Here is a 24668-nt window from a genome sequence, read left to right on the forward strand (position 1 = left end):
TCTTTTCATGTGTTTCTGACTTATGCCTGCTTGTAGATGAGGCAACGTGTTATGATGATGGGAAGACGTACCATGTAGGAGAACAGTGGCAGAAGGAGTATCTCGGTGCCATCTGCTCATGCACATGCTTCGGAGGTCAGAGGGTAAGACCAACCATGCCAGGTTCCCTGCAACTGAGATAAGATAAAGGGGAGGCATTTGCAGTGCTGCGCTGTACAACCAATGTGGCAGTGCCCCTCACAATGTTGACACTTAGGTGCCAACACAATGCTCTGCCAGAGCCCTCCTTTTCTATTTTCCCTTTCCTAGCCAGCCTCAGCCCCTGCCTGTCTCTACTAGTCTCAGGCGTATCTATTCTTCCTCAACTAAAGTGCTAAGTTGTGTGCAGCTTTGGGCCTCCAGCTCCCTGCTGATGGACAGGTGCCTCCGTGGCATTGGTAACACCTCAAATCTAAGAAAATCTCAGTTCCTGTCTCAATCCAAAGAAAGATCCTTTTTAAGAGTTAGCACAATCCTAAATAATAAGAGACAAACAGGGAATGAGAAATGGTACTGGCTCTTAATGTTACAGTTGAAGGCGTGAAGTTACATAGCAGAAATCACCTTGCTGACTAATTAAATATGGTTCTGAGTGGGTGTGGCAAATACAGGTCCAGGAATGTTAGAAAGGGAAAGTATAAAAGGGAAGTATAAATTGGCTGGGCCTTAGAATGGCTGGTATCTGGTTGGTGGAGTAGCAGCAGTGAGACCATGACCACATGCCCTGGGAGAAGCAACTGTCTTAGATGGGTCCCTGAGCCACCTGCTGCTTGGTGTCTTGTGCTATGAAATTAGAGGGGAAGAACTAGACTTCAGAGGGCCTTGGAATCACAGTGTTTAAGCCAGTACTTTTCCCCCATTTCTAATATGAATGCTACTGCAATATAGCAAAAAAACACTGTGTCTACCTTTAATATTACTTGAAATATAAAAATGAATCGACTCGTGTCACAAATATAAGTAATGGAATATAATAGCCCATTGTTTTCAATGAAGATTGCGCTCCCCCCATAGCTCCCCAAATTTTGATACTTGAGGACTTGCTCTAACCCCAGGGTAGGTTTCACTGGCAGATGCATTTGGCATTAACCAATTACAGGTACCCAAGATGGGAAAGAACATGATGGAAACATGATCTTTAGGAAGATTAATCTGCAGCAGGAAAGGGTCATTAGAGGCCTCTCCAGGTCCTAACAGAGGACCAGGAGCCGCCAATGGAAACTGCCTTGATCTCTTTACAATAATAGTTAAGTGAGGAGGAGGCTGGTCCCCACGGTGACGGAAAAGAAACTGTGGAGTCAGTTTTTCTCTCTCTCCCTCTCCCGATCTCTCTCATCAACACTTTTAAAGCCTGTGATCATTTTGGTATAACAGTGTGATGGAGACTGAATTTGTTTAGAAGTAGATTTTGATCTCACTTCAACATCTTCTCATTATTTATGCACAACAAACCTTTCATGTGTGACACCTAGTATCTTCTAAAAGAAAGTGCTAAATGAGACCCTTAAAACTAAAGTGCGAACTGTTACATTTTTAATTGAAAGCAAACTCCATTGATTTTCTAAGTAGGTATTTACCTGTTTTGTGTTAGGTATTAGGACAATATGTTGTTAAGTGGGGAAATAGTTCTCAGATATTTCAATGAAAATATAAGCAAGAAAGTGATTATAGTATTTAGAATTCTTTCCATGGAAAGAAAAATCTCACTCAACTTAGGCAGACATGGCTCGTGTAATGGGATGTTCTGGAATCTACCAACATCAAGGGGTTGCTCCAGGGATGGGCTCTAAGGCCTCTGCCTGCCTCTCCTTGCACTGGCTTCTTTCTCCAGTGTGCTCTCTGCTGATGGTGACACTGATGACCCCCAGCAGCTTCAGTTTTACCTCCTCCCATCTTCAGCAAAACTCTCAGGGCAGAGCCTCACTGGCCCAGTTACCATCCCTTCTCAGGCCAGATGCAGGGCTCACACCTCACTGGCCCAGGGAGGTTCAGGAGGGGAATGGCCATTTGTTGCAGGAGAAGGAGCATGGCTGGGGTTGCCTCAACTCCTGAGTGGCAGCCCCAGCTCTGCCCACCAGCCGCTGTGTGACTTCCTTCCTGCCTCGGAGCAAGTCACTGCTCTCCTCTGGGTCCCTATTTCCTTAGCTGTAATATGACAGTGTTTGTTACATGATCTCAGGATCCTTTCGAAAGCTCTCAGAGTTTTTGAAACCTCTTCCATCATCAAGCACCGAGAGCTTATTGAGGAAGTTGGGACACAAATGAGCCTTAGCCTATGTGTGAGGTTTCAATGGGGGGAGAAGAGAGGAGATTTGAGGAGGAAGGGAAAACATAAGTAGATAGTAGATAAGAGATATATTAACAAGCAAAAATATACTCTTAAGAGTTTTAAATACATGAGATCATCATCAAATTTCTTTAGTGATTAACTTCTTATATTTTGCCAATGCATAAAGCTAAAATTCTTCTTGAACTCAAGCACTAAATTACAATGTCCTTGGATTATCATAAATCCTATTTGACTTCATGCATCTACCTGCTCAGGGCTGGCGCTGTGACAACTGCCGCAGACCAGGGGTTGAACCCAGTCCTGACAGCTCTACCGGCCACTCCTACAACCAGTACACACAGAGATATCATCAGAGAACAAACACTGTAAGTGCATTTGTACCATATCTCTCCCCCACCCTAAGTAGGTACAAAATAGGGGATCTTTCTATAGGTACCTTCCTTCTGAATAAACCAAATGTTTTCCATTAAAAAAAAAACAACTCACAAGTGATAAGTACAATCCTGTATCCTAGAACATAATTTAACTTATAAATTATTAAGGCCTTGAACATCATGGGCCAGTGTAGTGAGCTAGGTTCCTTTTATTAGAAAGAAATACTATCCTATATGCTCATATAAGTAGCTGTCATAGGAGTCTCCCCTCCCTGCCTTCGTATTTTTTCTGCATATCTTACACTACTATTGCCATTAATGTTTCTTCTTCTTCCATTTGAACAGAATGTTAACTGCCCAATTGAGTGCTTCATGCCTCTAGACGTACAGGCTGACAGAGAAGATTCCAGGGAGTAACATTTCCACCCCAGAGGAAGAAACATGTCTCTGCAAAGGTCCATCCCAACTGGAGTGACGTTGGCAGACCCTGTCTTTGCGTGTTTGTTACTTTTTAAGCCTTTTGCTCTGGAGTAAGTGCTCCAGCCTCAGCTCAACTCACAGCTTCTCCAAGCATCATCCTGGGAGTGTTTTGAGACTTTTCTCATAAATGAGGGCAATATGTTGCCTGTTCTGCTTCAAATTATTCAATACCGCTCAGTATTTTAAATGAAATGATTGTGATTGATGATTTGGTTTGGGGTCAATAAGGAAGCATATATAACCAACCAAAATGCCAAATGTGTTGAAATGGTCTTAACAAAATTTTAAGTAGGAAAGTTACCCAAACACTTCTGCTTTCACAGAACTCTGGCCCGCAACACTGTAGGAACAGCCTATCCTTGTTACTGTGATATTTAAAATATCCACAGTACTCACTTTTCCCAAATGATTCTAGTAATTGCCTAGAAATATCTTTCTTTTACATGTTATTTATCAATTTTACCAGTATTTTTATATGGAAAAAAATTGAATTGAAGTCACTTAGTATGCAGTTGAAAAAAGGAATTTGGTATAATTATGGTTGGTAATTATTTTTTATACTGTATGTGCCAAAGCTTTACTACTGTGGAAAGACAACTGTTTTAATAAAAGATTTACATTCCACAATGTGAAAGTCATTCTATTTTATATAAGGTACTTGGGGGGAAATAATAATCCTTGAATTTTTTTTCAATTTAATTCAGCAAACACTTGAAAATTTATGATGTGCCAGGCTCTCTTATCTTTGATAGTGTTTATACAAGATTTACTCAGTCTGTCTCTACAAAATCACAGATTCATTTTTGTCATTTCTTCTCTTCAATAATGGAGATGGCTTTATATTTTATATTAAAACAGATTTAAGGGATGTCCTAGCCAGCTTTTCAGAAATACAGTTGATACACTCTTTCTGGGTTTTTTCTAACTTATAATTCTTCCTTCTCTCTTTTCTCTTTTCCTTCCTTCACTGAATAAACATCTGTCGCTCCCCCTCTTCGTGGAGGAACGGCACAGGACCCTGTGCTGTTCCTTCATCTGCTCGGCCCTCCCCGGGTTCGCTGCTGGCTCCTCCCGGGCCGGCTACTATCCCTTCCACCTCCGTGGAAGGGCAGTTCCCCCTGGCCACATTCCCCACTTCCGCAGGGGAGCGGCACACCGCCGGCCGGCTCTCTGGGGGCTGCACAGGTGTTCCTTCAGCTAGATGTTCCCCTTAGATGTTCCTGGTGCATGCCGTCTCTCTCCTCCTTTATAGTCCTCCTCCGCCAATCCTAACTCGGCTGCCCACACGCTGAGTACGCTGCTCTCCTCCAATCAGTAGCAAGTCCTACAGTTTATTGGTTGAACTGGAGGCAGCTGTGCGGAAGCTGTTTACTTCTCTCCCAGCGCCATATTGTGGGAGAGCAGATGCATAGAATAAGTCTTAATTCCAGTAACTCAGTCCAGTCCGAGCTGCTCCCCACAAACATCTATTGAAATTAGTTTACCACAAGGAAAATAAAAGAATCATTGAGATGTTAAAGTACTTGAATAGTATGGTGTACATGAATTTTGTCTTAGGGAAACCTGTTAGTGTAGTAACCGCAGTCCAGCTTGTCTTAATACCTGCCAGCTAAAGCTTTGACCACGCTATGATAAACTCCCTCTGAACAACATTTGCTTACTGCTAACTTGCGAAGATGATTTCCTTTTCATTGTAACATTTGGGAAACAACAAAACTTTGGGATTAAGTCTGACATTCAGAATAGTAAATAGTGGCACTGGAAATAACTGATTATTAATTAGGAAACCATTAGTAGTTCATAACATACAAGAAATGAAAGCACTTTTTTATACTACTGTTCAATGAAGGCAAGTATTTCAGTAAGTACCCAGCAAAAACTATAAAGAACAAATCTAGAAAGAGATTTTCTCATGATTCATTTGTTAACCCATATTTGAACTGATCTACAGTTTATAAAATGTTCTGACATTTAGTTTCTCATTTGGGGGGAGGTTTTACAGCTTAATTTTACAGACAATACAGCTCCCATGAGTTCTGCTTAGCAAAACACAGGCTCAGACCCTGGACTTCTGTTTAATGTTACTCTTCTTTCAGCTTTATCAGGCCACTAGTTTGTTATCAAGATAGTTGTTCATAAGTTTTTTATTTAACACAGAAATTTGGGGTAGGCATTTGGGCTAGTGGTTATCAGCTGGGTAAGATACCATATCCCACATCAGAGTTCCTGAATTCGAAGCTTGGTTCCTGATTCAAGCTTCCAGGTAAAGCAGCGATGATGGCTCAACTAATTGGATTCCTACCACCAACATACAAAACCTGGATTGAGTTCCAAGCTTCTGGTTTCCACCCTGACCCAGTCCTGGCTATTTTGGGCATTTGGGGACTGGATCACTCGCTCTCTTGCGTGCACTTTTTCTGACTTACAAATATCTACACAGAAAGTATAGATTAAGGGGATATTAAATGACTGTCTTGTAAGGTGTGTCATCTCACTGGAGATGTTCAATGCCCATATGGACTGTGCAATGGCGAATGCCCTGGAAGACACACACCCAAGAGAAAGCAAGGGATGCTTCCATCTTCCTCAGTGTCTGCTGGATTCTCAAAGTGATATACCTGACTTAGAAATTGAACTCAGGCCGGCGCCGCGGCTCACTTGGGTAATCCTCCGCCTGCAGCACTGGCACACCGGGTTCTAGTCCTGGTTGGGGTGCCAGGTTCTGTCCCGGTTGCTCCTCTTCCAGTCCAGCTCTCTGCTGTGGCCCGGGAAGGCAGTGGAGGATGGCCCAAGTGCTTGGGCCCTGCACCCACATGGGAGACAAAGAGGAAGCACCTGGCTACTGGCTTCAGATTGGCACAGCGTGCCAGCTGTAGCGGCCATTTGGGGGGTGAACCAACGGAAAAGGAAGACCTTTCTCTCTGTCTCTTCTCACTGTCTAACTCTGCCTGTCAAAAAAAAAAAAAAAAAAAAAGAAAAGAAAGAAATTGAACTCAGACCAGGTTGAATACATCCTGATGGCCTTTTGCAGTTTGGGCCTCACAATGCAAGCTTGGTGAAACTTTCCTTCTTCCTGCACAGCACAATCATTCAAACATGAGAACTAAGTATTTCCAAAGACCTTTCGGCTTTAACCGACTATGCTACTGCTTCCCCGAGCATTGTCTCAATCAGGCTGGATTAAACAGCATCTTAAGAGATTGGATCTAGACATGGAATTGACAATTCAAGAAAAATCAGATTTTACGTAGGATAGTAATAGCAAATAAGATCAGATTATATAAAGAAAAGCCAGAGTTTTGACATTTTACTTTTGTCCTGCTGCACTTGATTTGTAATGAAATGGATTGTGTATCTATATTGTTTTCAGCTCTAATGACTTAAATGAGTTATGCAAATTAGCCTGCATAGTAATACCACTATAAGCCTGTAAGGCATACTTTCTATGGAGGTGAATAAAGAAATGATCAGGTGGAAATTATGAGTACAGGCAATGACTTTTCTATTTAATTATATTTCCATTGAAAATTCTATTCTGCTTCCAGTTGTATGAAAGTCATTAAAGTGATGAAGAAACATCACATCAGCACATTTAAGTGCTAAAATTGCTTCCTATTCAATTAGTTCCCATTACCATGGTAGGAAAAGTGGCAGGCTACAATTAAAAAAAAATCTCATTTTCAGAGGATACAATTCAACTATTTGAAAAAAAGACCACTGTCAGAGCCTCTCACATTTGGAAACACTTAAAGATTTGCCATTAAGGCTGATAAAGGAGAAGTGGCATGGGGGTGACCTGTCCTTGCACAGGAAAGTTCTTTTTCAAGTATACAGCATTTTTTTCAAGTGTGCATGACCATATCATCCCAGGCCGCATCCTCTTTAAAATAAGAGATTCAACTTGAATTGCAAACAAAAATTACATACATTTCCAATGAAAAGAGTACTGTAATAGAAGAGACAGAGAAATGGAGCTTCAGCTGGAAACCCCAAATGGGAAATTCCACTTTTTAACATTCCTCAGCAGAGTCAGATAGCAGATATTAAAGCATGTTTTACATTTCCTTGAATTCCTTTTTACTTACTCTTTGGAGACATATAGGATTTAACAATCTTAGGAGACAAATTTATCTTTAAAAGAGCTCTTTTGTGGAGTCCCCCAAAAGGTTGAAATTAGCATTGGTTGGAGACTGCCAGAGAGGGTGACATCACCACCTGGCCAGAGTCACCTGTCCCGCAGAGTGCCTGCCACCACAGACTCCCTTAGGTCTGGGACAGCAAGGACCAAGGATGCCCTTTGGTCTTTGGAAACTGCTAACCCCAGAAGGAAACATTGCCTATTCCAGACCACCAGACAGGACTTTATAGTGAAACCTGCCAATCTCTGTAGTTCAGTACTCGTTGTGAGACGCTGAGCCAAACACTGACTAGCTACTTGTGACTCAAAAACCTGTCACTTGTGGGGAGAGATTGGAACCCTTATACATTGCTGTTGAAACTGTAAAGTGGTAGGGGCCTGTGCCATGGCTCACTTGGTTAATTCTCCACCTGCGGCACTGGAATCCCATATGGATGCCAGGTTCTAGTCCCGGTTGCTCCTCTTCCAGTCCAGCTCTCTGCTGTGGCCCGGGAAGGTAGTGGAGGATGGCCCAAGTGCTTGGACCCTGCACCCGCATGGAGATCAGGAAGAAGCACCTGGCTCCTGGGTTCAGATCGGCGCAGTGCCAGCCATGGTGGCCATTTGGGGAGTGAACCACCGGTAGGAAGACCTTTCTCTTTGTGTCTCTCTCTCAAAAACAAAAAACAAACAAACAAAAAAAGAAACTGTAAAGTGTTATAGCAGGTATGAAAGTCTGGCAGCTCCACAGAGTCAAATTCAGAGCAGATGATCTCACACTTCCATGCCTAGGTCATCCCCAAGAGAACTGAGATGTGTTCACACCAAAACTTGTACACAGGTGTTCACTGCAGCATTACTCATAATACCCAAAAAGTGGAAAGAAACCAAATGCCTGTCAGCCACCACATGGATGAACAAAATGTGGTGCATCCATAATGATGGGATAAAATTTGACTACGAAAAGGAAAGAAGTCCTGACCCATACTGCAACATAAGCTTTTCAAACAGTATGTTAAGTAAAAGAAGTCAGACAAAAAAGGACACACACTGTATGATCCCATTTCTGTGAATGTCCCAAATAGGCAAGTCCATAGTCAGAAAGTAAGCTGGTAGTACAGTAGGCTGCTGGGGGAAGACAGATGGGGAATATGGCTAGTAAGTACAGGGTTTCTTCCTCGTCCTCTTCCTCTTCCCCTTCCTTCCTTCCCCCCTTCCACTGTCCCTCCCTCCCTCCCTCCCTTCTCTCTCTCTTTCTTTCTCTAGATTTATTTATTTGAAAGGCAGAGTGGCAGAGAGAAGGGGGTGGAGAGACAGACAGAGAGAGAATGAGTCTTCCATAGAGGAGGTCAGGGGTAAGTCAAGCTAAAGCCAGGAACCAAGAACTCCATCCTGTTCCCCATATGGGTTTCCCATGTGGGCCACAGGAACCCAAGTTCTTAGGTCATCATCTCCTGCCTCCCAGGCACATAAAGAAAAAGTTGGATGGGAAGCGGAGGCAGGACTTTGTCGCTCCCCCTCTTCATGGAGGAACGACACTAAACCCTGCCTAGGCTTCATATCCGAGTCTATGCCTAGGCTTTCAATAGCTTCTTCCGGCACCTTTTTCGTCCGGCTTTTCCCTAGGCTGTTTGCTAGTCTCTCTCTCCGGTAATTTCCCTAGGCTGTTTGCTAGTCTCTCTCTCTGGTATTTTCCACTTCTTCCCTCCTAGGTTTCCTATCCGTCCTAGGTTTCCTATCCGAGTCACAGCACCATTATGTCGCTCCCCCTCTTCGTGGAGGAACGACACAGGACCCTGCGCTGTTCTTTCTGTCTGCTCGGCCCTCCCCGGGTTTACTGCTGGTTCTTCCCGGGTTGGCTACTATCCCTTCCACCTCCGTGGAAGGGCGGTTCCCCCTGGCCACATTCCCCACTTCCGCAGGGGAGCGGCACACCGCCGGCCAGCCGGCTGCACAGGTGCTCCCTCAGATGATCCCCCTAGATGTTCCTGGTGCATGCCGTCTCTCCCCTCCTTCATAGTCCTCCTCCGCCAATCCTAACTCGGCTGCCCACACGCTGAGTACGCTGCTCTCCTCCAATCAGGAGCAAGTCCTACTGTTTATTGGTTGAACTGGAGGCAGCTGTGCGGAAGCTGTTTACTTCTCTCCCAGCGCCATATTGTGGGAGAGCAGATGCATAGAATAAGTCTTAATTCCAGTAACTTAGTCCAGTCCGGATTGCTCCCCACAGGACTTGACCTCAGGCACTCTGATATGGTATGTGGGTGTCCCAAGCAGTGCCTTAACCTGCTGCTCCATAATGCCTGCCCCCCAGTCCCCCAAATATTCTTGAAATGGTGGATGTTTCTCGCACTTTTATATGTGCATGATTTTTTTGAGATAAATTTGTGCCTAGCATAGTACTTGGCTAAAAGGAAGTTTTGCAGTGTCCAAGAACAGAAGGCACTGGGAGTGTAAACATCTGTGGGTTCTTGCTCTCTGAAGAAGGGCCCCAGACTAGGCCCTAGAAAGAAGGTATCCTGGAATGAAGCAGGGTCAAAGGACAGGGCACTAGGAAGATGAGTGAAGGGTGCCTCTTTTAGGATATGTTCAAGAAAAGCTAAAGGGCTGGTTCTTTTCTCTGTGTCCCAAGGAATCCACCCACCACCACCACCACCAATTTAAATACACTCAGGGCCAGCGCCGCGGCTCATTAGGCTAATCCTCTGCCTTGCGGCGCCCGCACACCGGGTTCTAGTCCCGGTCAGGGCGCCGGATTCTGTCCCAGTTGCCCCTCTTCCAGGCCAGCTCTCTGCTGTGGCCAGGGAGTGCAGTGGAGGATGGCCCAAGTGCTTGGGCCCTGCACCCCATGGGAGACCAGGATAAGTACCTGGCTCCTGCCATCGGATCAGCACGGTGCGCCGGCCGCAGCGCGCTGGCCGCGGCGGCCATTGGAGGGTGAACCAACGGCAAAGGAAGACCTTTCTCTCTGTCTCTCTCTCTCTCACTGTCCACTCTGCCTGTCAAAAAAATAAAATAAAATAAAATAAAATAAAATAAAATAAAATAAAAATAAATACACTCAGTTGATTCAGGTATATTACATATGCCCCTTTGTATTTTTAACATAACATATAAGATCATAGTTCATATCATTTAAACACCAGCGAATCTCCAGTCTTGAAGTTCAGAATGCTTTAATTGCAGTAGAAAGAAATTGTAATTATGGGGTGTGAAATGGGTAGACATTTTTATCTTATTGGGGAAAATACAACAATCAATTCAAAACAACAATAAGAAAATAAAAGGTGCATCCAACTTTATAAAATTAGAAATAGGGTCTAAATATGTCAGCAATTGAAGCAAATATCAATAGGCTAAAAGCAAAGGTAAAGGTTGACAAGATGCTTTTTAAAAAGATTTATTTATTTATTTGAAAGGCAGAGTTAAAGAGAGATCTTCCATCTGCTGGTTTACTCCCCAAAAGGCTGCAATGGTTAGGACTGATCCAGTCCAAAGCCAGGAGCCAGGAGCTTTATCTAGGTCTCCAACATAGGTAGCAAGAGCCCAGATACCTACTTGAGCCATCTTCCATTTCTTTCCCAGGCTATTAGCAGAGAGCTGGATCAGAAGTGGAGAAGCCAGGACACAAACCAGTGCCCATATGGGATGCTGGCATTTCAGGCAGTAGCTTTACCTGCTATACCATAACACAAGTACAATTAAAAAATAATAATGGGAAAAATATAGGTCAGACGTTTGGCACAGTGCTTAAAATACCACTTGGAATGCCCATATCCCGTGTAAGAGTGACTGGATTCAGTTCCTGGCTCTGCTCCACTTCCAGCTTCCTCCTAATGCACACCCTGGCAGTTAGCATTGATGACTCAGGTAGAGCTGGATCCCAGCCACCCATGTGGGAACCCAGGTTAAGTTTCTGGTCCCAGCTCTAGATGGGAATTTCTTTTTCTCCCTGCCTTTAAAAATAAAAAAACAGTTTTTAAAATCTCATATCAATAGTAACCTGAAGCATGTGAGCACTTCCTAAGCCTCAAATATATATGAAGCAAATGTGTATAAACCTGTGAGAAACAGCAAAGTTCATCCTCACAGAGGGAGATTTCAACACACCTCTTTCCAAATTATTTAATTGGTTGGCCAGTGCCGCAGCTCACTAGGCTAATCCTCTGCCTTGCAGCGCCGGCACACCGGGTTCTAGTCCTGGTCGGGGCGCCGGATTCTGTCCCGGTTGCCCCTCTTCCAGGCCAGCTCTCTGCTGTGGCCAGGGAGTGCAGTGGAGGATGGCCCAAGTGCTTGGGCCCTGCACCCCATGGGAGACCAGGATAAGTACCTGGCTCCTGCCATTGGATCAGCACGGTGCGCCGGCCGCAGCGGCCATTGGAGGGTAAACCAACGGCAAAGGAAGACCTTTCTCTCTGTCTCTCTCTCTCTCACTGTCCACTCTGCCTGTCAAAAAATAAAAATAAAAATAAAAAAATTAAAATTAATTGGTGGTTTTAGAAACTAAAGTCTTGTCACTAGGCATGTTCATTGCTACAGAGTATCATCACATCTGTGCCCTGATAGATGTGGTTATGTATTTCAGAGAATAAATATATATTCACAAAATATTTTTAAGAGGTTAATGGGGTCGGCGCTGTGGCGTAGCAGGTAAAGCTGCTGCCTGCAATGCCAGCATCCTATATGGGCATCAGTTTGAGTCCTGGCTGCTCCACTTCTGATCCAGCTCTCTGCTACGGCCTGGAAAAGCAGCAGAAAATGGTGCAAGTTCTTGGGCCCCTGCACCCACGTGAGAGACCTGGAAGAAGCTCCTGGCTCCTGGCTTTGGATCGGTGCAGCTCTGGCCATTGCGGCCATCTGGGGAGTGAACCAGCGGATGGAAGATTTTCTCTCTCTCTCTCTCTTTTTCTCTGTGTGTGTTGTAACTCTGCCTTTCAAATAAAAAATGAATCTTTAAAAAATAAAAAAGAGGTTAACTTTAGATTAACAAATACTGACAGTTATCTAGAATCGGCTCCAAAATGATCAAAAGTGAAGAAACACTACAATCAAATGAGTCATAAATTACTTATTACAGAGGACAATAACTACATAAGGTTTAGTTTAACAATTTCAATTTTGTCTAATCCAAATTCTCCATAATAGAGAACTTCTAAAAATTCAAAATATTAGTCATAACCATATGCCAACAGATTTGAACACTAAGACAAATGACCAAATGCTTTGCTAGAAATGACTTACTAAGAAACTGAAGCAGTGGTTGAGACAGAGTAGAAACCGTGCTCATTAAATCAAATGCTTTCCAACCAGATGTGTATCTATCTCTTGACCTACATATCCACCTCCAGCTCCAAAACAACCAGGAGCAAGGAGTGTCTGAATCCTAATGGCCAAAGGCCCACTAACTGTCCTGTTGAGGACTTCTCTCAACCTGTACATGTGCTCAGAATAGTCCAATGTGACCTTTCTGGAGTGGTAGTGGTGAGCAACATTGCTACTTTTGAGTATGTTGTGTGGAGAGAAAAAAAAAAAAACCAAACACCCAAACTGCAAATACACAAAACACTGAGCTGCTTGCAAATGAAGTCTTGTGCTGAGAGCACTAGGCCAGAACTCCAGGTTGGCTGCAGACAGAAGTGTCATGTACCAAAGGTGAACTGCCAGGCTTCTCCAACCCCACAACAGCATCTGTTCAGCTCCTGTTGACAAGCCCGTCAGTAGAACCTCTTCCTTCCATGCTCCTTCCTTTGTGTTTGAACACAGTGCCAGTAAATCTTATTGGCCTCTTGTCAATTTCTACTTGCAGGTGAGCCAAATAGCCAGCAGTTGGTAATAGTTACAAATAAATAGTCACATAGGATATTCACTGGAGTTTCTGATTTATTAATGGCAGATTAGACTGACTGCACTGGACAAACTCTTCTGCAGATAGTAAATATGAGCACTGGACAAAAGTCTTAAAAGATAAACTTGAAGGCACTGAAAGCAATCAAAAGCTGGTGGAAACCAGAGGGTGCCAACTCTCAAAGGGAAAGCTCTCCACAAATTTATGTGTGTGTGTGAGAGTATACAGAGGAGAAAGAGAGAGAGACAGAGAGAGAGGGAGAGATTGGGATTGCACTATATATATATATATATATATATATATGTATATATACATACATACATACATATAACTTTTCTGTGTACATGGACTGGTTGATATATGGAATCCAGAACAGACAAAACAATCTTTAAAAAGAACAAAGTTGAAGAACATAAACTACCTGATTTCAAAACTTACTAAGAAACTGTAAGACACTGTGGTATTGGCATTAGGACAAACATATCACTAATATAGAACAGAGTGCAGACAGACCCACAGCTATATAATGTTAATTGAGGGAACAAGACAATTCAAAACTGGGAAAGGCATTTAGCCTTGTGGTTAAGATGCTTGTTATGATACCTACACCTCACATCAGAGTACCTGGCTTCAATTCTTGGTTCCAGCTCCCAATTCCAGCTTCCTACTAATGCAGACCTTGTGTGGGAGCAGGTGATGGTTCAAGTAATCGGGTCCTTGCCACCAATGTGGGAGACATGGATGCAGTTCTCAGTTCCTGGCTCGGCCCCAACCTGACCCTGATCATTGCAGGCATTTGGGGAGTAAATCAGCAGATTGAGATGTCTCTCCATAAATTTTTTTCAAAAAAAATATTTTTAAAAGGTTAATTCAACAGGCAGAGTTTTCAACAAATGACTGGCACAATTGGATAAATATATTGAAAGAAAACTAAACTTGACCCACACATCACACTAAAATTGAAACAGATGACAGACCGAACTACAAAAATGAGAAGTATAAAGCATTAGCAAAATGTGAGAGAAAATGTTAATAATCTTTGGATACGTAGGCAAATATTTCTAAGACTTAGGAATATATAGAGGCAATGATAAACATGGGATTCAATTTTGTTAGATCTCACAAGTGAGATCATGCAATACCTCCTATGCCAGGCTTGCTTCACTTAATGACCTCCAGTTAGACCCATGCTGTTGCAAATGGCAGGAATTCATCTTTTTTTTAAATGATGGAATAGTATCCCGTGTATATATACCTTTCTCTTTATCCACTCATCAGTTGGACAATGAGGTTGTTTTCATTTCTTGGTTATTGTGAATAGAACTTCAACAAACATGGAACTGTGAATGTCACTCCAATATAATGAATTCACTTCCTTTGGATATACACACGAGTGGGACTGTTCCTTTTAAGTTCTTTTGTAGTAGTATTCTTAATTATAAATGCTACGAAAATGTATCAAATTAACCCACTTTACATTTGCAGACTATTTTACATTTGCAGAAGAGTATGTGAGAAGTGAAACTCCACCATTATCTCGCAGATTTGGAAGCAGAGTATGCAATTTTTACACTAAAAATTGTAGTGTTTGGTAAAATTTCATGTGAAAGCAGTTCGAAAGATAGGGTTGGGGCCAGCGCTGTGGTGCAGCAGGTTAAAGCCCTGGCCTGAAGCACTGGCATCCCATTTGGGCTGCTCCTCTTCCAATCCAGCTCTCTGCTATGGTCTGGGAAAGCAGTAGAAGATGGCTCAAGTCCTTGGGCCCCTGCACCCACATGGAAGAACCGGAAGAAGCTCCTGGCTCTTGGCTTTGGATCGGCTCAGCTCCGGCTGTTGCAGCCATCTAGGGAGTGAACCAGCAGATGGATGACCACTCTCTCTGTCTCTACCTCTCTCTTTCTAATCAATAAAATAAATATAAAAAAAGAGATAGGGTTAACAATAAAAATTTTCCAATCATACCTTAATCTTAACCTTTAACCAAGCAAAAGAATAACCAATGATCTGTGGGCATTAGGAAATACACTTTCTAATTTATCATTTGAAATCCCTTTATCAGTTGTCTATTGCTACACACATTATCCCAGACTTAGTAGCTTCGACAGAAACTGTCTCTTTATCTGTAGGTCAGGAGTTCATGACAGTCTCCTCAAGGCAGTTCTGGATCAGGTCCTCCAGAGGTTATGGCTGGAAGATCCACTTCCAGGGTGGCTCACTCATGTCGCTAGCAGGTAGTATTAGCAGGACAGTTTTTCTCTCCTTATGGAAGACTTCCTACATCTCCTTGCACAGGACCTTGGCTTGATCCCACAGTAAGCAATCCAAGAAACTGAGGCTCAATTTGCTATCTTATGACACAGCCTCAGAAGTCACAGTATTTCTGCAGGTTTTTTTTTTTTTTTCAAGATTTTATTAATTTGAGAGGTAGAGTTACAGAGGGAGAGACAGAAGCGTCTTCCATCTGCTGCTTCACTCCCTAAATGGCCACAACAGCCAGAGCTGGACCGATCTGAAGCTAGGAGACAGGAGCTTCTTTCGAGTCTCCCTCATGGGTCCAGGGGCCTAAGCACTTGGGCCATCTTCCACTGCTTTCCCAGGCCATAGCAGAGAGCTGTATTGGAAGAGGAGCAGCTCGAACTAGAACTGGTGCCCATATGGTATGCTGGCACCACAGATGGATGCTTAGTCCACTACGCCATAGCTCTGGCCCCTCTGCAGTGTTTACCATTGAGACAAGTCAGCCCTGCTTCAGTGCAGGAGGCATTAAATAATGGTTGGAAGATCAGCTGATTATATAAATGACTAAGAATAATCTTTTAGAAAGCTCATTAGGGAGAGAGTAGGTTAATGACATGGTTAACAGTAGCTTCCATGTAGTGAGGTAAATGATACCAAAAGGTTTTGGTGGACCAAAGGTATAATGTATGTAGTCAGGACCACACATACAGGGCACACAAATTCAGTTGTGCCTGATGCAGGAGGCACTGCCCTCTCATGGGGCCCGCTTCTGATGGCAAGCCCCAAAGTGGAATACTGAGTCCATCTTTGGGTTCCAAACTTTGGTGACATATTTTATGCAGCTCCAGAAGGGAGGATCTGGGGCTGCTGAAATTATGGGAAACACTTCACTTAACACAGAGGAAAAACACACACTGGCACTATCTATGGAGGGAGGCGTCAGGAGGATTTACTAATTCCCTCTGAGTTCCAGTTCATAGGTGATCACCTGTATGTTCAGGAAGTAGACAGGCAGGGTTTTTACAAGAAACCCTGTACAGGAAGAAAGCCTGTAAGGATTCTCATGCACTCTGAGATGCTTTGCTTGTGCCCTTACATCTCCTGGCTGCCCAGGTTCTTTGGCTCCCTTGAGTGTTTTTCTGTCACATACAGGTGATGCAGTGGATGGGCTGAGCTCCAGGAGCTTGGCTGTCCTTGCATTTCCTACACAGAGAAATTCAAAACATGTATCGGTCTTTTTTTTTAAGAGAGCTTTTATTTAATAAATATAAATTTCAAAGGTACAGCCTTTGGAATTATAGCGGTTCTTCCCCCCATATCTGCCCTCCCACCCCACTCCATCCCATCTCCTACTCTCTCTCCCATCCCATTCTTCATTAACATTCATAATGTATCGGTCTTAAGAACCTGCATCTTTAAGACAAAAAAATACCCAATCACCAACAATTATGGATTCCACTGTTAGAATGTAATATTTTATTTTCTTGAGCAGGCATTTTCAGAATTCACTGCACCTACACAAAAGCAAACCACCAAACACGTGATGAAGTCAGTGGTGGAAGAGTCGGAGATTCGTATGAGCGAGGATTATTCCCAGTTCATCGCAAGCCTCAATCACAACTTTGTCAGCAGCAGAACCGGAAGGAGCAGCAATGTATGCCACACCACTCTGGGGAAACACAGGTAGAAATTTTCAAAACACAATTTCACGTAAAAGCCTGCGAAAACCAAAACCCTGCTCTGAAAAGTACAAACCCACAATGATTTGCTCAAACAAAACGGTAAACAGGATTTGAATTATCCCCACATCAGAGATAAGTCAAAGGATTCTCCAGATGATATTAATCTATCGCACATTGCCACAGCTTTTATATATTACCCACACGTAGAAGTCAGAAGCAGGATATCTGATATAGTTTCTATGTAACGCTCATTTTTATGCAAACATACCCAATTCCATGCTTACCCTTTTAGCTCTGTCTATGTTATCTCTGAAAGGAAAGAAGGCATCAGAGCTGACTGAAACCCCACTTAGTTTCTCAACCCACTCCTTCTTCTCTGCCTCATTTAACATTTCAGGAACTTCTTCAAACAGAGCCTTCCACTTCATCAAATCTTCATCCTAAGGGAGCAGCAGGTGAAGGAAGGTTAGTCTGACATCTGTGGTTTCTACCTGATGCACATCACAATGCCAGAAAGCATTTGAGCATCTTGTTCTGACACGTTCATTATTGAAAAATGGCTTCTAGTTCCATCCAAATCCATATTTTCAAAATTTCTTTGATGTGCTCTATGGTTTGGACATTAGTTTTGGTGCCCACTGAAGGTCCATGTGTTAAAGGCTTGGTTCCCAAAGCCTTGTACTAATGGCATTAACATGGTGGCAGCTTAACTCAATCAAAGCATTCAGAGGCAGGGTTTGGGCAGTGATTAAGTTGCCAAGGTGGAAGGCCCTGTTACTGAATCACAGCGGCTTTATAAGGGCTTACAGACAAATACATACACATCTTCTTGTCATGTGATGCTTTCACCCCTCCCGAGACGCTATCCAATGGGGCTGCCCAATCTTGGACTTGAATCTCCAAAACCATGAGCTAAAAGAAACTTCTTTTTGCTTTTTAAGCAGCTTGTTTCAGGTATTTTATTGTAGTAATGAAAGACCGAATAACAATGTTTTTTTGAAAACATTTTCATTAAGGAAGAAAAGGGATTCTAACTTTATGAAGTAGAGACTATATAATTTTGTTTTCCAAATCCATTTATCCTAATGTATTTTGTTCTTGAATCTCTGAAAATTACATCTACTACTTGATGTCACTGTAGCAAAGCAAGCAAATAGAAAATCACATTCTAACGGCTTTACAGGAAAAACTCCATATTCAATCTAGAAAACAGCTGATGGACATTCTAGAACTACATTTTTAAAACAACTGTAACTCAAGTATAAAGTCAGCTGCAGACAAAAGCAAAATATGATTCAGAATATTTGCTAAGGGCTGAGTGTCTACGATCCCTCTGAAACTGATGCTGAACCTTAACCTCCAGTGCACCAGCATCAAGATGAGAGGCCTTTCAGAGGTATTAGGTCACGAGACTCTGCTCTTGTGAATAGATTAGTGCCTTCTCAAAGGGCTTGAGGGGTGCATTCGCCCCGTCTGTGCCTCCCAACATGTGAGGACAGGGCATTCATCCCCTGCAGAGGATCAGCAACAGAAGCCATTCAGCAAGTGGACAGCAGCTCTTACCAGGTACTGAGCTGGCCAGCTGTGATCATGGATTTCCCAGCCTTCAAACTGTGAGAACTAAATTACTACTTTTTATAAACTACCCAGTCTGTGGTGTTCTATTGCAGCAACACAAACAGATTAAGACCAGCATTCATATTTGAAAAGGAGTTTCCACTCTGGTGACATTTTGGCGCTAACATATTTTTATTCTTGTTCACAAAGAAATACTCTCCCAGAATTATTAGGAGAGGCTTACTGGGTAATATCAAACAGAAAAGCCCAACAATGACAGTATGGGAGGTGCTTCCTGGCTGCAGCCTCCCTCTTCAATGATGCTCATGTTGATTCTTGTTCCTGCTCAGATAACTCAACACAGGCAATTTAGCTTCAGAAGAGCACCAGACGTCTCTGGTTACCACCCAGTATTCTGTTGAACTCTTGCTAGTTTGTAGGTCCAGAAACTTGGCTAAATCTTTCCTCTTGAAAAGCTACCCTATCTCTGATTTTATGCTTCCTCTTCCAAACAAAAGATAACAAAGAAGGTCAAAAGTAATGAAAACAGACTGACTTGTTCATGGCACTGGTACAAAATATGGAGAAACACCTTGGGTACCTGCCATCAGGTATCTGTGTTTAACATTGAGCACACACCTACCCAGGTGGTCAGCGTCGTGCTGGACACAGTGACAGATATCTCACGTTTTCAAGTGAAAACCTGTCATGCAAAGCTTGGGGGAAGTACAAACACAAAACAAAACCAGTGGTCATAACTTGTAAAGTGGTTTATAGATTCAGAAAGGGACAAAAAAAAATTAAGAAAGTTAAATCAAATAGGAAAAAATGGTACACTGGTAAGAACTTTTAATGAACTATGATTCAGAATTTCAAGAAAAGTACCTTTTTCTCCCTGTAGAGAGAAAGGCAAAGTCTGTGACAAATGAAAGGGTGAACTTGTTAACCCTGGCCACCCATGACAAGCCTCTTACCTCACCAATGGTTCCTGTCACATACTGATCAATGGCATTGGAGATTTCCGCTCTCTTCACTCCCGTTTTAAACTTCATTGAAAGCACCTGTGGGTGGTGCCTAAGCCACCAATAGTTTGCCTTATCCCCTGCAAGGCGTGTACAGTGTATCCGAGACTGCTGTCCTGCTCCAATGCCAATCACCTGAGGAAGACACATGAAAATGAATGCCTCTCCCAATGACATATCCTCTCTAAAGATCTAATTTTGTGGGAAAAAACATCAGAAAAAAAATAAAAGAAACATGTAAATCTTTAAATCACAAAATGCGGAGGGTAAGAGGTTTATTACTAAGTGTTTTTATGTCTTAGTGATACTTTTTCTTTTAAATTTTATTTATTTGAAAGAGTTAAAAAGAGAGATAAGGAGAGGCAGAGAGAACAAGAGAGAGTCTTCCATCTGCTGGTTCACTCCCCAACTGGCCACAATGGCCGGAGCTATGCCATCCGAAGCCAGGAGCCAGGAGCTTCTTCCAGGTCTCCCACGTGAGTGCAGGGGCCCAAGGACTTGGGCCATCTTCCACTGCCTTCCCAGGCCATAGCAGAGAGCTCGATAGGAAGTGGAGCAACTGGGACACAAACCAGCACCCACAAGGAGTGCCGGCACTGCAGGTGGCGGCCCTATCCACTACACCACAGTGCTGGGCCCCTCTTAGTGATACTTAATGTACGACTATAAATATTCTGGAAGTTTCTAAAACTCCATTAAAATTACATTATCAGGGGCTGGTGCTGTACCACCACCTGCCATTCCAGCATCCATATAGGCATTGGTTCAGGTCTCAGCTGCTCCAAATCTGATCCACCTCCTTGCTAATACATCTGGGAAAGCAGCGGAAGATGGTTCAGGTCCGTGGGCTCCTGCACCTACATGGGGAAACCCAGAAGCTCCTGGCTGCTGGTTCTGGCCTGACCCAGCCCTGGCTGTTAAGACCATTTGGAGAATGAAGCAGCAAATGGAAGATTCTCTTTCTCTCTCCCTCTCTCTTTCCCTACTTCTCTCTCTCTGTAACACTGTCTTTCAAATAAAAAATAAATAGAATCATTTTAAAAATTACATTATTGATGGTCTGAGGGAAAAAGAACTGAAAAAAACAAAAAAGACCGCAAAGGTAGCTGTAGTTATTTGAAAGTCTTTTTTCTAGTCTTTAACTTACAGTTAAAATATCAACTCATAGGAACTGACATAGTAAGGGGCTCATAGGAACTGACATAGTAAGGGGATCCTAAAAAAAAAGTACGGCCCAATTCCCCACATACACACACACATAAAGTTCTTGTTCCCTTTCTCTAATCAAGAAGTTGAATTCTAAGCAACAATAACCTGAAGGCACTGGTGTTTTCTGGTTTTAGTGTTTGCAGTAGTAAATTTCTTGGTGGGCTGTCCAATGCACAACCCATTCTGAGCATTACTGCTGGCAACCTCACCCACAAGATGGTCTGAGAAGCCACAGACCCATGTGAACATGCTCATCCTGGACACATTTCTTTTTGCATGACCTTCCTGTGACATATCACACCCTGAGCCTAAGAAACCAGTAGCCAGCCACAACCTCCCAGGATGCTGTTACTAGAGATGGGAAATCTTAATAGTTGGCAATCACTGGAATTCTGAAAGGATTTTCCAAGTCACCTGCTAATTAATATCCACTTATGGACCAAACAGTTTAATAAGTGCCATGAGGGGCTGAAGATGCACTGTAAGAAATGGCTCTCAAAGCTGATGAAAGTACAGCAAAACCAAGTTTACCCTAGAGTTAGGAGAGGCCTTAGTGATGAATGAACTCAACTTTGTATTCTATGTCTTGATACAATAAGTAAAATATCTTGCTTAACACCAAACAGTAAGAAAAATTTAGTATCTCAATTGTGAAAAGTGGTTATATGATTGTATAATTTGTGAAAACTGGTCACATTATACATTTTAAAAGGGCGAATTTCACTAAACAAATTATGCCTCCATGCACCTGATTTTAAAATATCAGGTTAACTACTAGCCTAGCAGTCCTTCTACTCAAAAGATTCTTGGTAACATAAATAACATTTGTGAAAACATTGCATGCTGCAAAAACATGGACTGATGGGTGGCAGTACCATTCCTTACTTCCTCTTCATTGGAAATATTAGCAGCAGAGGAAGAAAAGAGTGAATAAAGGAATTTAGTAACAGCTATTACAGTGTTACTCCAAAACCTACAACTCATTCTAGTCAAGAGACAATGTGACTAATTTTAGTACTCGGTTCCAAAGATACTTCTTAATCATCTTAGTTTAGACAGTCTATCAAGGTGTTGCAAAAACACTGACAAACTTGGCAAATTTTCCCTTTCAAGCTGCCCAGTACCCAAGGCAGATGGATTTTTGAATGAGTTTGTAGAACAGCAGTCCCCCTGAGAGGGAGCTGACAGCTTGGTTTACCTGTCCGTTCTTGGCATAGCACACAGAGTTAGACTGAGTATACTTGACAGCGACGGTGGCTACGATGAGGTCTCTGAGGGCAGACTCCGGCAACTAAATAAACACAGAATGGTAAACTGCATCAAACTCTTTAAACTTCATTAACTTTGAGCTTTCTACCTGCTATGAATGCAACAGACCCACAATGTGGTTATAACTCTCAAATGACAGTGACATTGATTGTTCATGCTACACATGACTATTTTGTACTAAGAAGATTAAATGTATAACATATTGATGGTGGAATTTAGCATAACACCTAATGTGTCACAGACACAAGCTAATGACATTTTGTAGCAACTTCCAATTATGCCTATGTAAATGACATAGATATAAAATATTACATACTTTTCAAAAACTCATAATATATTTTCTTAACCAAAGAGCTTCTAAATATCTGGAGATGGGATAAAACTTATGTTCAGAAACAACACTAAGAATAATTTTCGTAAATGTTACAAATCACTGTGTTGCACATACATGGTCAAGTTCATTCAGGGGAAATCAAATTGGGATCATTTTCTGCTTTGTTCAGAATGCTCTACGCAGAAACCACTGGAAGATGTAATGTAAACTAACACTGCAAGTAGAACTAACGTAACAGCCCAAAGTGTCACTACATGCAGTGAATAGAAACGGAAAAGGACGCTGATTAGCATAAATATGCTATGTGGGAAAAGGGTATCAGCTGTAGCTGACTGATACATTATTTGAAATGCAGCAATTTTGACTTCATCAAAAACGAAAAAATTCTACTTTATGAAAGACCCTTGTTAACAGAATTAAGACTGGGGGAAAATATTTGCAAATCACATATGTGACAAAGAACTAGTATCAAAAACTTATTTTAAAACTCTCAAAACTCAGTAACAGCAAAAGCCCAATAATTTAACTAGAAGATGGGCAAAATATATGAGATTATGTCATGAAAGGACACACGGATGGCACTCAGCACATGAAAAAAAATCAACATCATGAGCCAGTAGGAAATGTGAGTCAGACACTGCTGCACGCCTATCCAAATGTCTTAAAGAGAACAGACAATATGAAAAGCTGGTAAGGATGCAGACAAACTGAATCACTCATCCTCTGCTAGTGGAGATGAAAAATAGTAGCCACACGGGAAAATAGTGGTGGCTTCTTATAAAACTATACATGCAGCCACCACACCACAAAGCAATTAGCTCTCCTGGGCATTCACCAGAGAAATGAAGAGCTATGTTCACACAAAAACCTGCATATGAATGTACAAGGATTGAAAACTAGAGAAAGGAAGAACAGAGTCCTGGTAGTTCAGAGCTACTGAGGAGGTGGAGGCAGCAGGGAAGTGAACCTGGCTGTAGAAGAGTAACACCAGGAATCCTATCTTGCCTGTATCTTCATGTACACTTCAGTTTTGCAAGATAAAGGAAAATGGAGTTGAGGGTTAAATGAGAACTCTTGAAATTCCAAGTGAATCTACAATTTTTATGTTAATAACAAAATTAAAAGTTTAACTTAAAAAAAAAAACTGCTAGAATTCATTAAGAATTTATTATTCCAAGGTGTTATTAATGTAGTATCTGCTTCTTCTGTTGTTTGAGTCACCAACTATACATCTGACTACCTTGATTCCAAGAAAGATTAGTAACAAAAGTCAGCTTCCTCAACATCTACCTTCAAACACAACTCTGCTGGTCTGAGTTAGGATTAAGAAATATGAGAAATGCCAGGGTGGGAATCCAGGCCTGTCAGCACACCTCAAACAGTTAATAAAAGGCAGAAATAATTCAAACACCTTTGTATCAATACACTTCTCCCACCTGTCTCAGGACAGAGAGGGTCCCAGAACTAACAGTACAATCTAATGACTTTGAGGCTGGAATATTAATGAAACCTGGTTTAAAAGAAGGGGGGTTAAGATAAAGGCAAATCTAACTATTATTCTTTGTTTTGTTTTGTTTTTTTGACAGGTAGAGTGGACAGTGAGAGAGAGAGACAGAGAGAAAGGTCTTCCTTTGCCGTTGGTTCACCCTCCAACGGCCACCGCGGCTGGCGTGCTGCCGGCGCACCGCGCTGATCCGATGGCAGGAGCCAGGGGCTTCTCCTAGTCTCCCATGGGGTGCAGGGCCCAAGCACTTGGGCCATCCTCCACTGCCTTCCCAGGCCACAGCAGAGAGCTGGCCTGGAAGAGGGGCAACCGGGACAGAATCCGGTGCCCCGACCGGGACTAGAACCTGGTGTGCCGGCACCGCAAGGCGGAGGATTACCCTACTGAGCCACGGCACCAGCCGCTAACTATTATTCTTATCCTTAAGTTTCAACTTTCTACCAAGAAAACATATGAAATGGGGCTGGTGTTGTGTTGCCAGTAAAGCCGCCATCCACAACACTGGCACCCCACACTGGCGCTGGTTTGAGTCAAGTTGCTCCACTTCTGATCCAGCTCCCTGCGAACAGCCCAAGAAAAGCAGCAGAAGACGATCCAAGTGATTGGGGCCTTGCCACCCAGTTGAGAGACAAGGATGAAGTTTCTGGCTCCCAACGTTGGCCTGGCCCACCCCTGGCCTTTGTGGCTATACCAGCATGTGGAAGATAT

General features: G+C 42.7%; 2 protein-coding genes across 24 annotated transcripts in view; one reads left to right on the forward strand and one right to left on the reverse strand.

Moving 5' to 3' along the window:
* FN1 (fibronectin 1) overlaps window positions 1–3810 on the forward strand; it is a 68839-nt gene extending 65029 nt beyond the window's left edge. For all 23 annotated transcript variants that reach the window (XM_051848217.2, XM_070071506.1, XM_051848221.2 and 20 more), the window contains 3 exons: window positions 37–143; window positions 2584–2694; window positions 3049–3810. In XM_051848217.2, the coding sequence (XP_051704177.2) occupies window positions 37–143; window positions 2584–2694; window positions 3049–3120 (290 nt within the window). In that variant the 3' untranslated portion in view covers window positions 3121–3810. The remainder of the gene's footprint in view (window positions 1–36; window positions 144–2583; window positions 2695–3048) is intronic.
* A 13019-nt stretch (window positions 3811–16829) lies between these two features.
* ATIC (5-aminoimidazole-4-carboxamide ribonucleotide formyltransferase/IMP cyclohydrolase) overlaps window positions 16830–24668 on the reverse strand; it is a 40584-nt gene continuing 32745 nt past the window's right edge. Inside the window, exons 13-16 of the mRNA XM_002712460.5 lie at window positions 22052–22144; window positions 19597–19779; window positions 17350–17505; window positions 16830–17052 (exon numbers count right to left, since the gene is read on the reverse strand). Of these exons, the coding sequence (XP_002712506.2) occupies window positions 16933–17052; window positions 17350–17505; window positions 19597–19779; window positions 22052–22144 (552 nt within the window). The 3' untranslated portion in view covers window positions 16830–16932. The remainder of the gene's footprint in view (window positions 17053–17349; window positions 17506–19596; window positions 19780–22051; window positions 22145–24668) is intronic.

Source organism: Oryctolagus cuniculus, chromosome 3, assembly GCF_964237555.1.
Source record: "Oryctolagus cuniculus chromosome 3, mOryCun1.1, whole genome shotgun sequence".
NCBI lineage: Eukaryota > Metazoa > Chordata > Mammalia > Lagomorpha > Leporidae > Oryctolagus > Oryctolagus cuniculus.